Source organism: Gasterosteus aculeatus, chromosome 4, assembly GCF_964276395.1.
Source record: "Gasterosteus aculeatus chromosome 4, fGasAcu3.hap1.1, whole genome shotgun sequence".
Lineage (NCBI taxonomy): Eukaryota > Metazoa > Chordata > Actinopteri > Perciformes > Gasterosteidae > Gasterosteus > Gasterosteus aculeatus.
The window spans coordinates 14,239,266-14,250,921 of NC_135691.1; the positions used below are offsets into that span (position 1 = coordinate 14,239,266).

An 11,656-nucleotide genomic window follows, 5' to 3' on the forward strand; every position below is an offset into this window, starting at 1 on the left:
CAGCAGCAGCGTCCTTTTAAAAATCAGAAGTTCAATTAAATGACACAAATTGGCTCACTTGAGTCAGACGAGGGACGGGGGGGTGATTAGTTGATATCATGCAGTGTGACTCATTCAGTTGTGTCTCCTAACCCATATTACGCCAAAACTAGGGTATCTGTGCTGGAGAGTCCTCTGTGATTCGGTCACAAGATTCCCACTCCCTTACTCTGACGTGCTTTTTCCAGAAATCACTCTACCGCATCTCCCCGAAAGGTCTTTCTTTCTGTCTGACTGATACCTTGACAGCGTTGTGTACATGCACACTGACATTTTCTCTCCCTCTCTGCTCTGCTTCCTGTGTTGCAGCTGACATTATCTCAACGGTTGAGTTTAACTCATCGGGGGAGCTGTTGGCCACCGGGGATAAGGGAGGCAGAGTGGTTGTCTTCCAGAGGGAGCAGGAGGTAGGACATGCCAACAATGCAACACTAATTATGCTTCCCTTCTGCTAAGAGGATTTAACAGCTTTGGAACATTCAAGTAAAAATGTTTGCTTTTAGATAACAGGCTAATAAATTGTTTCATTTGAAAAGGATACCGAGCTGTAAATTCTACAGTAAATATTTAAAAACCACTTCATCAATCTCTTTGAGAGATAAGAGGCTTTTTGGGGGCCATTGTTTCAAACGTATGTTACATGGAGGGGCATAGTTTAAAACCACCTAAAAAGATTCTGATTTCCAGCTACAAGGCCAATGTTTCTAATGAAACCAAATACTTCATGCTGAACTACAGATAAATATGTGCGCATAGTGCATTGTGTCAAATTTAATTTAATAAAGCCATAAAAATAAAAAATCTCAGAACTGGCTGTTGATTGAGTTATAAATATTTGATAATACTGTTGCTACCATGGAGTTCTAGAACAAACAAATAAGCATATTGAAAACAAAGCATAGATACAGTATACGTATGTTTATGCCTGTGGCTTCGTGGGGCCGCACTGACAGCAGCATGCACACACACACTCACAGTGACCAAATAAAATATTTACCATATTCACCACCAACTAGTTTTGTATGTTATGTTTATATGTAATGTTAAGACGAGATTGTAAATTGCAATGCTATTTTTTTCTGTCAAATATTGTACATCTTGTTAAGAAATTACAGTCACACATTTGTGCAAACTAACATTTAACCTAACAGAGACAACAGCAAGCAGGTCAATCTCTTACTATGTTTCCCTTCTTGCAGAGTAAGAGTCAGCCCCAGCGTCGAGGGGAGTACAATGTTTACAGCACATTCCAGAGCCACGAGCCAGAGTTTGACTACCTGAAGAGTTTGGAGATTGAGGAGAAGATCAACAAGATCAAATGGCTTCCTCAGCAGAACGCCGCCTACTTCCTGCTCTCCACCAACGGTCAGTCAGTTTCTGTGATAAAAAATGGTCAGCGAGACCATTAATCGGTCGTGAGTGGGTGTTCAGACGTGGGCAGAATGTTGTTGTTACTTAATAACATTGTCAAGTAAAGGCGTGATTCATTTCTCGCTGGTTAGAAATACAGCTGATGGGAACGATGTTACTAATATCGCATGAAAATGTCTTTTTTCTGTGACTGTATTGGGGTTTCGCTTGGCTGAGCAAGTGCCACCAGCAGGAGCGTTTCAAATTGAGAACTTCATGCATGGCTGCCACAGCAGGGATACACACACAAAGACACACACACACGCACATATCAAAGCATGTGCCACCACACGTCCTACATGCACGCCAGCGCCAACAGACACACACATCAGGGAGAAAGACGTCTTGCAGATTGTGGGCTTCATGCATGGCTGCTACAGAAGTGCTAGTGGTGGCTGGAGCAGATGGTGGAGAGTCCTGTGGCGATGGCCTCGCTGCTCCAACACCAATATTCATAGCGGAAATTTAAAAATAAAAAAAAGAGGGCAACAACCTGACTGCTGCTGCCGGCGCCATCCCCCCCCACCCCCCCCCCTCTCTCGACAGACCGAGAAGACGTGATGTAACTGGTGTTTGTGTGCTGCAGAACTGAATATCGCCCAGATGGCTTTTTCTGGGAAAGCGTATCGTGCTGCCTGGAAATTTCGTCAACATGTAGATTGATATCAGTGACATCAGAATGTACACAGGAGCCGCCATTCATCATTCCCGCTGGCTCCTGACCAGATACGTGCCAGATTGGCGCCCAACCCCCTGCGTCCATCTTCTATCTGAGATTCACTCTAGTGAGCCATGATCTAACTGTCTTTCTGTTTGTGTGTGTATCTTTGTGTGTGTGTGTGTGTGTGTGTGTATGTTTGTGTGATGTATCCATTCCAGACAAGACGGTGAAGCTGTGGAAAATCAGCGAGAGAGACAAGCGTCCGGAGGGCTACAACCTGAAGGACGACGATGGACGGATCAGAGACCCATCGACAATCACCTCATTACGGGTAAAGAGTTCACTCAAAACTACACAATACTACCAACATTTTTAGAAAAGTCCAAATTAACTTTAAATAGAAACCAAAACAAAACAAGCTACAGTCTGATGTCCATAAGCATCGCCCCCATCTGGGTGGTGAATTGTGTTACCTCTGGAAAAGCCGCTTCCTTCGTGTCAAGTCTCAATGCTAAGCTAAGCTAACTGTCTGTCATCATTTATTTTATGAACACCTGCTTCTTAAGCAGCGATATGTCAAAATGTGTTCTATGACAAAGGTCTGTCATCAATTTACACCTTGAACAGTCCAAACACGTAAAGCTTGGATAGTCTGATGAAATGAACAAAGAGCATTCAGTCATTACGCTGTGATAGCCAAAGATAGATAAAGGCTAGATGTCTTACGGCGGCGTCTAGAACGTCTGCACATGGCGGCCATTTTGCCACAGTCAGCTCGCTCACCCATAACATTGTGTTGGTAGTGGTACTTTTGTACTTTTGTACTTTTTAAATAAATGCTGAACTTTGAAATCCCCACCCTGTACAGAGATCTATTTATGACACTGCATACTTATGAATAATTATAATTATAACCATGTGTCATGAAAATATTAACTATTAAACAGAACAGATAGGTGTAATAAATACACACATGCACAAAGTATTTATGTTAAATCAATATATAGGTTTCTAAAACGGCATACAGCATACAGAATGGCAACATGAGATATATGTATACTTTTATTATAGGAATATTACTAATATAATAAAATGTTTGTTGCAGCATTTCTTGATGTATATTTGTAAAGGGAAATATTGTACCGAATTTAGAACATTTTTCTATTTTTTAGGACATAATTATTCGTAAGTATGCAGTGTCATCTGACGTTTATAACAAACCAAACCGTTTAATAATCGGTTGAAAATTGAACAATTTATGGTCATTTAAAAAGTACATGTACCACTACCAACACAACCCTATGGGTGAGTGAGCTCACTGTAGCAAGATGGCTGCCATTTTTGGACGTTCGACTCGGACGAGACATCTAGCCTTTATATATATATATATATATATATATATATATATATATATGGTGACAGCCTTCAGTCTGACATAAACTTCTGAGCAAAGCATTCTCTCTGACTACACTGCATCTGCTAAAGTTCACACGGTTTTCCCTGTTATAAGTTCTCACTTTCAATACTAATACTCACACCAACAAGCACACGATCGATGGACAATTTCGAATCTGGCGGAAGAAAGTCAGAATGACTGATCGATATGTTCACTGAGGTGAAGACCACAAAGGGATCATCTTTTCTCTCTTACCCCCCCCCTTATCTCAGTCTTGTCCCTCCACTACGTATTTAATTTTCACACAAAGCAGACAGGCACGTAGCAAAGTGTGTGTGTGCATATGTGTGTGTTTGTGTGCGTCTGCCATAGTAGATTAGTGCTGTGTTCGGCGTGTCTGTCCCTCTTTGTCTGGCCGGCCAGGGGATCATAGCAACCTGGAGGACAGGCCGGGACTGTGGCAATCCTGTTTAGAGGCTGTGAAATCTGCGCCTTGCTGGAGGGGTGGGGGGAGAGAAAAAAGAATATCATTCCACAACGTAGCCAAGGGAACAAACCATAAAACCTCTTTGTTTGCATCATGTAAAGTCTATGAGCCAATATCACCTTTAAAAAGAATTATGCGCTTCTTCTTTTTTTCTTCGATTGCTGCTTTTAAAAAAAGGGAATGTGCCTCAACACGCTGTCGTGAACAGATTTGTTACTCTTTCAAGCAGAAATATATCTCAAATTAAAATATTTGGTAGGGAGGAGAATTTATGAGGTCCTTTCAAAAGGTGCAGGAGCCAGCTGAACCGTGTAACTGTCAGTGTTGAGGGGTTACGGGTTAATACGGTCTGTGTCTCTCTGGACCGCCGGTGAAAGACATGGAAATGAAGTGACACCCATGGAGATACAGCAGCCCGCTGGGCCGCCATGTCTTTCTGTCGGTGCCAGCAACGAGAAGAAAAAGGGGAGAAGCAGTTGATTTGTTCTCCTCTCTCGCTCCCCTCCCTCGTCTCTTTGTCTGTGTTTTATCTGGCCAACGGGGGGCTGCATGCAGACTGGGGCTGGGTGGCTTTGAAGCCCGAGCAGTATTGTGCATGTGGGTGTGTGTATTCGTGTGTGTGTGTTTGCGTACTCATCTTAATTCTGCAGAGTTCAGTTATCATTCCTCAGCAGGGCCTATCAATGCCCTCGGGCCATCTCTCTTTCCCCCTCCTTCGCTTTTTTTTCTGTTTTCTTGCCTTTCATTACATGCAAACAAGCGAGCGGGAGTGTCTTCTGCACTTTCATGAGAGCAAGAGGGACGGAGGGAGGAAAAGACGGAGAAAGGCGTTATCTCCCAGAGTAGCCATGTAGAAAACAGATATTCGCAGTCTGATTGAACCAGCTCATCAAACAGCCTCTGAGCCCCTCGGTCACTGTCTCTGTTTCATTTAGATTTGTGGAGTAAATGTCATGTGAGTCCCTGGAGTCATCTGTTGTTTGAACACACACATTTCACATATTCACACACACAAAAGATTCATGCCCACCAGGTGCATTTACATCTGCACATCTGCAAATAAATATTGAGGAAGATCTCAATTAAACCAGCATCAATGTACAAAAGATACCGAATGAGTTTTTTAAAACCAGAGCTTTCATCAGAAGCTTTCTTGCATACTCTTCAATGTTTCTTCTCTTCTCTCCGGACTAACTGACCTTTTCCTGACCAATAGGTGCCGGTGCTGCAGCCCATGGACTTGATGGTTGAGGCCACAGCCAGGCGTGTGTTCAGCAACGCTCACACTTACCACATCAACTCCATCTCGGTCAACTCCGACCTCCAGACATACATCTCTACCGACGACCTGAGGGTGAACCTCTGGAACCTGGAGATCACTGACCGCAGCTTCAGTATCCTCTAACTCGGGTCATTTAAGAACAAAGCATGTGGGCGGGGAAAAGAGGATGAAAATTCACCATGTTATTTGAATCTAGTGTCGGCTGAATGGTCGCAGTCTCAGGGCTCAAAGGGGCAGTTGTTCCTTAGTGCGTGTCTCTCAGACATCGTTGACATCAAGCCAGCCAACATGGAGGAGCTGACGGAGGTGATCACTTCAGCAGAGTTTCATCCCCAGCAGTGTCACACCTTTGCCTACAGCAGCAGCAAGGGCTCGATACGCCTCTGTGACATGAGGGAGGCCGCGCTCTGCGACAGACACTGCAAATGTGAGTACAGGTAGAGCGCAATAAGAGGATCAATAGTTGCATTAATCGATTGGATTTCATGTGAAAAGATTCGATAAGGTTAACTACTGCTTTTATATTTTATGGAGCCATTTATTGTTTTGTCTTTTTTGGCATCTATCATCTAAATGTTGCTTCAAAGGCTTCCGTGTTGCAAACGCCCGCATTGAATGTCCCTTCCTGGTCCAACTCGTCAAACTGTGTTGAATTGGCCAACAGAATCCCTTTATTTCAATAACGGTCTCATTCAGTCTAAAAAACGTTAGAGCCGTTCTTCTGAAACTCACTTAGTGTTATTTGAGTTTCATTCTAATGCAACTCCCTTTTTCTGGTTATCTAATTCTCCCCAAAAAAGAACATTAACTCAGTGAAGCTGATCAGTAGTAGTATAAGAAGGATTAGCTCCAAGCGAACCGGGAGGGTGGAAACAGAACACAGAGCTGGATCTAAATTAGTATATTCATGAGAGTGATGGAAGGGGGAGGACAGAAAGACTTACAGTTCAACATGTCGGCACCCCGGCTGCAAATTCACCCTCTTTTTGTTTCTGCTTGAGCTCCACCTTTGTGTGGCTCAACACGCCCGGATTGATAACCCATCAATAACCCTCAAACAATGAATGGCCTTCTCTAAAGCTTAGCATTGCCAGCGTACGCCTTGGTCAAATGAATAATGAATACATTGACATTCTCTCGGAAGAAATCAATGGCTTAAGAGCAATCGCATTAGTCCCTCGTGGACACACCCTGTTGTTCAATAACGTCAGTCAAGTCCTCGGACACGTCGGCGTGTTCACTGGACCGTGCGCTGACACGGCCTGTTGAATTTCCCATGAGCATTTATGTGAAGTTGAAACAAGTAAATCTTTTGGTTTTCATTGGTGTTCATTTTAAGTTTTGGTATTTATAGCTATTCTCATACTGACATTAAAGTGCCATTAGATGCTTGTAGTGCGCGCGCACACACACACAAACACACATACAGGGAGCAGGCAGGTGCTCTCGTTGGCCTCAGGACACCGTCGGCTGATACCGACCTACTGTCTCACTCCCCGAACGCTGTTTGGCTCAGAGCGATGTATTATTCTGTCCCTCCCACGCATACTGTCAAGAACACAGCTTCTCCTTCCCTTGACACACACACACACACACACACAAACACACACACACACACACACACACACACACACACACACACACACAAAACTTCCTGAACCTTCAACATTAAATACACCAAAAAAATCACATCTCCTCCCAAACCTGTAAACCTGGAAGGCTGCTGTCATCAGTCAGCGTTAGACTGCGGATGGACGGAGGGATGGACGGAGGGATGGACGGAGGGATAGACGGAGGGATAGACGGAGGGATGGACGGAGGGATGGACGGAGGGATAGACGGAGGGATGACGGAGGGATAGACGGAGGAACAGGGAAAGATTGCCAAAGCTCTGAGCCCCAGGACAGAAAGAGACGGACCAATGCCGGCTCCCCGGGGACCCTATTATACACCCCTGGAGTGGTACGGGAGGGAGGGCAGGGACACACACACATGCATATATACATGCACATATTGCACACCCCCACTTATACACTAACCCTTATTCACTCACACACACACACTCACACACACACACATAAATCCAGCGGGGCCCAGCACTTTGACATTGATTTGTTTTTCTTATCCTTCCTCATCCCCTCATTTTTTCATCCCCCCCGACCGTATCTCATGTTGGACTCCCTATTGACACTTCATAGAGCCGTCCTCCTGGCTGCTGAAGAGGAGAGGGGTGGATGGTGGGGGGGCATTTTGGGAGCGGAGGGAGGAAAGGAGGAGGAACAATAACTTGACAGCTAACGACGGAATGCCTGGCTCTTATCCCCGGCGTGTCGGTCGGCACACAGATCAGCAGCTGCCAGAATCAATATGAATCATAACCAATATTTACCCAGCATGCTGACCCACAGCCCTCTCCCTACACACACACACACACACACACAGAAATAATACCGTGAAGAGATGCAGCTGCAGCAGAAAACCCCCACATCCAAGCATTGCTATTGTTCACTTATGACGGCCCCAACCCCAAAAAACACTATCAGCTGTATTTTTTTCTCCTTACGAATGATTAAAAAGACTTACGGGAGGGAAAAGAAAATCTGTTTTAAGTCGCCTCCTCCTGCAGTTTAAAACGTGTTTTCTTTGTCAGAAGCAACTGCCTTATGTTTCTTTTCATCTCGTAGACTTTGAGGAGCCAGAGGATCCCTCCACTCGCTCCTTTTTCTCTGAAATCATCTCATCCATCTCCGACGTGAAGTTCAGCCACAACGGCCGTTACCTGATGACCAGAGACTACCTCACTGTCAAGGTGTGGGACCTTCAGATGGAGAACAAACCACTAGAGACATACCAGGTAAGCCTTTGTTTTGCTTTATTGTGCCTGTTGGGTAGTTTGAAGGCTCCAAAGAAAATCCTAAATAACAGCTAAGCCCAGATCAAATCAAAACGTATTGATTTCAGAGTAATCACTCAGCATAATCCTGTTTCACTGTCGCCCTGCCAATCCGCAACCGTGTCATCTCCTGCAATTACCCCGGGAGGGCTTATTGAGCCGACTGTCCGTAAAAAGACAGATAGTGGCGGTGCTGATGCAACCTGAAGGGCAAAACCTCCCACTGTGAGGTCACCGGGGTCAGGTCCACTCTGTCTGATCAGGGGACGCCATTTTAGGAAAGGTCATGATTGATAAGGCTATCGGCTGAGCTCAAGGGATTCCCCGTCCAATTCCACCTGCTATGTAGCATCTTAGCACTGGGCACCGGGTCTGGAGGGATTATTGAAACTCCAGCATATGGCATTGGAAGCTTAAGGTTGAACGGTTTATCACTAAAAGATATTGTGACGAACCATTGGTGCTGGGAAAGTGTACATTTTGATTTGCCAACTGCTTCATGTCCTGATTTGTTTTTTTAGGTGCATGACTATTTACGCGGCAAACTCTGTTCTCTGTATGAGAACGACTGCATCTTTGACAAGTTCGAGTGTGTCTGGAACGGGTCGGACAGGTGAGATTTGTTTCTGATCTGTTCATCCATTCAGCACGTCATCCAACCACACCGATAACACTCCGCTCTCCTCTGCTCCTCCTCAGCGTCATAATGACCGGCTCCTATAACAATTTCTTCCGAATGTTTGACCGGAACACAAAGCGGGACGTCACACTGGAGGCGTCCAGAGAGAACAGCAAACCCAGAGCCATTCTGAAGCCTCGCAAGGTACTAATAAAACTTGGTTTTAGCCAAATGCTACTACAAATGAACGCTAACGTTGCTCTCTGTTTCCTGGATGTGTAAGTAGGTAACTGTTGTTTTTGTGTGTTACGGCGTGATAACATATCAGTGTGGCCTTTCACGGCGCATTCTGGCGCCCCCAAGTGGGCAAAAATAACTAAATACTGCTATAAAATCCCTATGTTATAATATTTGAGGGCTCATGCTCTAAAACTCCTATCTTAATGCCCCTCTATCCCTCCTCAAGGTGTGTGTGGGCGGGAAGCGTCGCAAGGATGAGATCAGCGTGGACAGCCTCGACTTCAGCAAGAAAATCCTTCACACCACATGGCACCCGCATGAGAACATCATCGCAGTAGCGGCCACCAACAACCTCTACATCTTTCAAGACAAGGTCAACTAAAGCGCGGTCTGCCCCTGCCGACCCCCCCCTGCTGGGTCGGCGAATGAGGGACGGAGCCCTTACATACATCCTTCCCCATGTCTCGCTGCTGCTGGGCTTGAATTTTGTTGCTCTGCTGAAGAATTTGTTTGAGCAAATTGTGGACGGTGTAAACTTTGGAAAGCGGGGAGATAAATACCACCCGGACGACATAGCGCGAGAAAAACTGTTCTTTGAAATCAAAGAACGGACTTTCATTTTCCAATTTGACTTCTGATTTAATTTATTCAGCCATGCGGACACCCGGAGAGGGGAATTCTGTGCATTAACGCGACAAGCGGATCGCCGCATGAGTGACATGATCTAGCGCCCCTCTGCACCCTGGGGAGAGATGTGGGTACACTGGACATAAAGTAGAGCACACTGACAGGAACCCAGCTTACATGGTGGTCTCTCGTCGTCATGCAGCAGCAGTGCCCCCCCCCCTCCTCCCCCCTTTTCTTTCAACCTGCTCATGCTACTGCGCATGTGATCAACCCTGCGTTGAACGTTTTGGACAGTGCGACCTGCTGCACAAATTCCTACAAAAGTAGAAGAGACTGTTAATGTCTGACCCCAGAAACGGAGTTGTCTCTGCCTGTGACTCAACACGGTCAGTCTTTTAAGTACCAATTCTGTGTCTCCCTGGTGGGACTGCTGTAGTCTGTAATGTGAATGATGCCCTTCCAGGCCGTGTCAATGGTTTTATTTAATGCTGTTGTTTTATTGAGTCGTTTGCTCGGTCGACGAGTCTGTCTAGAAAGCTGTGGTGCCTTCTTTTGGTATGTGGGGGTTTGATGTAGTGGGAGCGGGGAGGGTATGGGGGGGGGGGGGGGGGGGCTGAGGAACAAGGCACGGGAGTGAATGTTGCAAATGAAATGTTAACATCGGATGTATTTTTTTGGTTTTTGGTCTTTCTCTATAAAGAAAAAAGAAAAGAAAAAAAAGCTCTACTGTGGTCCTGAGAGGGGAACAAGTGCTTGAAGCGATGTAGTCTGGATTACAATACAGCACCGGCTACGTGCTTGTGAGTTCAGGGGGGAGGACGCTGTGATATGTACAAAATATTGTTGCTCTTAACACAATTTGCAAGAGACACAACAAAGCAACATTACATTTTGTTTAGCGAAATCCTGATTGAAAAAAACAAAAACACATTACATTTGGAATTTATTTGATTGTACTAAAAATTATCTGAAGATGGCAGTGAACTACTCATGATGAAATATTGAGATTTTTGGATGTAACGCCTGCAGGCGTAGCTCCTTTTAAATTTGTTAGATCTGATTCTGTTGAAACTGACTGCATTTAGATATTAAACATCTACAGATAATTTGAGGCACTATGCAAGTAAAATTCTTATCAACAAGAAGCCAGTTTAGAAATGTTGATATTGGATAGCTGGGATGTCTGTCCACGCTCCTCTTTGTGTTGACGAACAGTGGCAGGTTTGTATTTCAGCACTTGGCTCTTGTTAGTTTTGAGATCCTCTTTTGTCTCATATTTTGTTTGACGAGCCCCCATCAAGAAAAAGCAGTCAAAGGTCTAAATGAACTCTGTGAAATCAGGGAATTATTAAGTTGGATTCCTTTAGACGGTAATGTCTTCTACGACCTCCTTTGTGACACTTATTGAAACAAAAAAAGAATTTTATAGCTCAGAATGTATTGAAATGCAATTAATTACCATGCAGTCTTTATGCTTACTGGTCTTTCTTTGAATAAAAAAAGAATAAAGATGTGCAAGTTGAGAGTCTGCATTGTTTGACTTCACTGTTAATGCTGCTGATTCAAACTGAACGTACAGGAAATGATTCATTGCTGCTCGTGGTGCAACGGCGTCCTCTTGTGGATGCACAGAAAGTCATATGAAGGCATAAAAAGAGAGAAACCGCCTTAAATCAACTCGGCACTTGGTTGCTTATCAATGACTTATTATGTTCTTAGTACTTATGTTTATAACATCATATGGTGCTTTAAGTATTAAATGATGAATATTTCTGATTATACATGTCCCGTAGTCCCTGTAACTAAACTATTTTAATAAATCCTTTGCCATAAAAACAAAAACTATATTTCAACAACAGTCAAGCGCCAAGAAAAATGCACTAATGAAGTTAAGACCTCCTTAACTAACATTAATACCCATCAAATGATCTAATGCATTCATCCTCCATACAGTGCACACTATGCAATCAGTTTTCCTAATTGCCCTCTAGAGGCTGCAGTC

At 44.4% G+C, this 11,656-nt stretch overlaps 1 protein-coding gene across 4 annotated transcripts in view; it reads left to right on the forward strand.

Annotated features, from left to right (window-relative positions):
• The window catches only part of LOC120817530 (serine/threonine-protein phosphatase 2A 55 kDa regulatory subunit B beta isoform), a 35,001-nt gene extending 23,824 nt beyond the window's left edge, over positions 1–11,177 (forward strand). For all 4 annotated transcript variants that reach the window (XM_040173856.2, XM_078102340.1, XM_040173858.2 and 1 more), the window contains 9 exons: positions 349–446; positions 1,239–1,404; positions 2,329–2,441; positions 5,210–5,387; positions 5,538–5,702; positions 7,960–8,129; positions 8,690–8,781; positions 8,868–8,991; positions 9,254–11,177. In XM_040173856.2, the coding sequence (XP_040029790.1) occupies positions 349–446; positions 1,239–1,404; positions 2,329–2,441; positions 5,210–5,387; positions 5,538–5,702; positions 7,960–8,129; positions 8,690–8,781; positions 8,868–8,991; positions 9,254–9,409 (1,262 nt within the window). In that variant the 3' untranslated portion in view covers positions 9,410–11,177. The remainder of the gene's footprint in view (positions 1–348; positions 447–1,238; positions 1,405–2,328; positions 2,442–5,209; positions 5,388–5,537; positions 5,703–7,959; positions 8,130–8,689; positions 8,782–8,867; positions 8,992–9,253) is intronic.
• Positions 11,178–11,656: the final 479 nt, after the last annotated feature.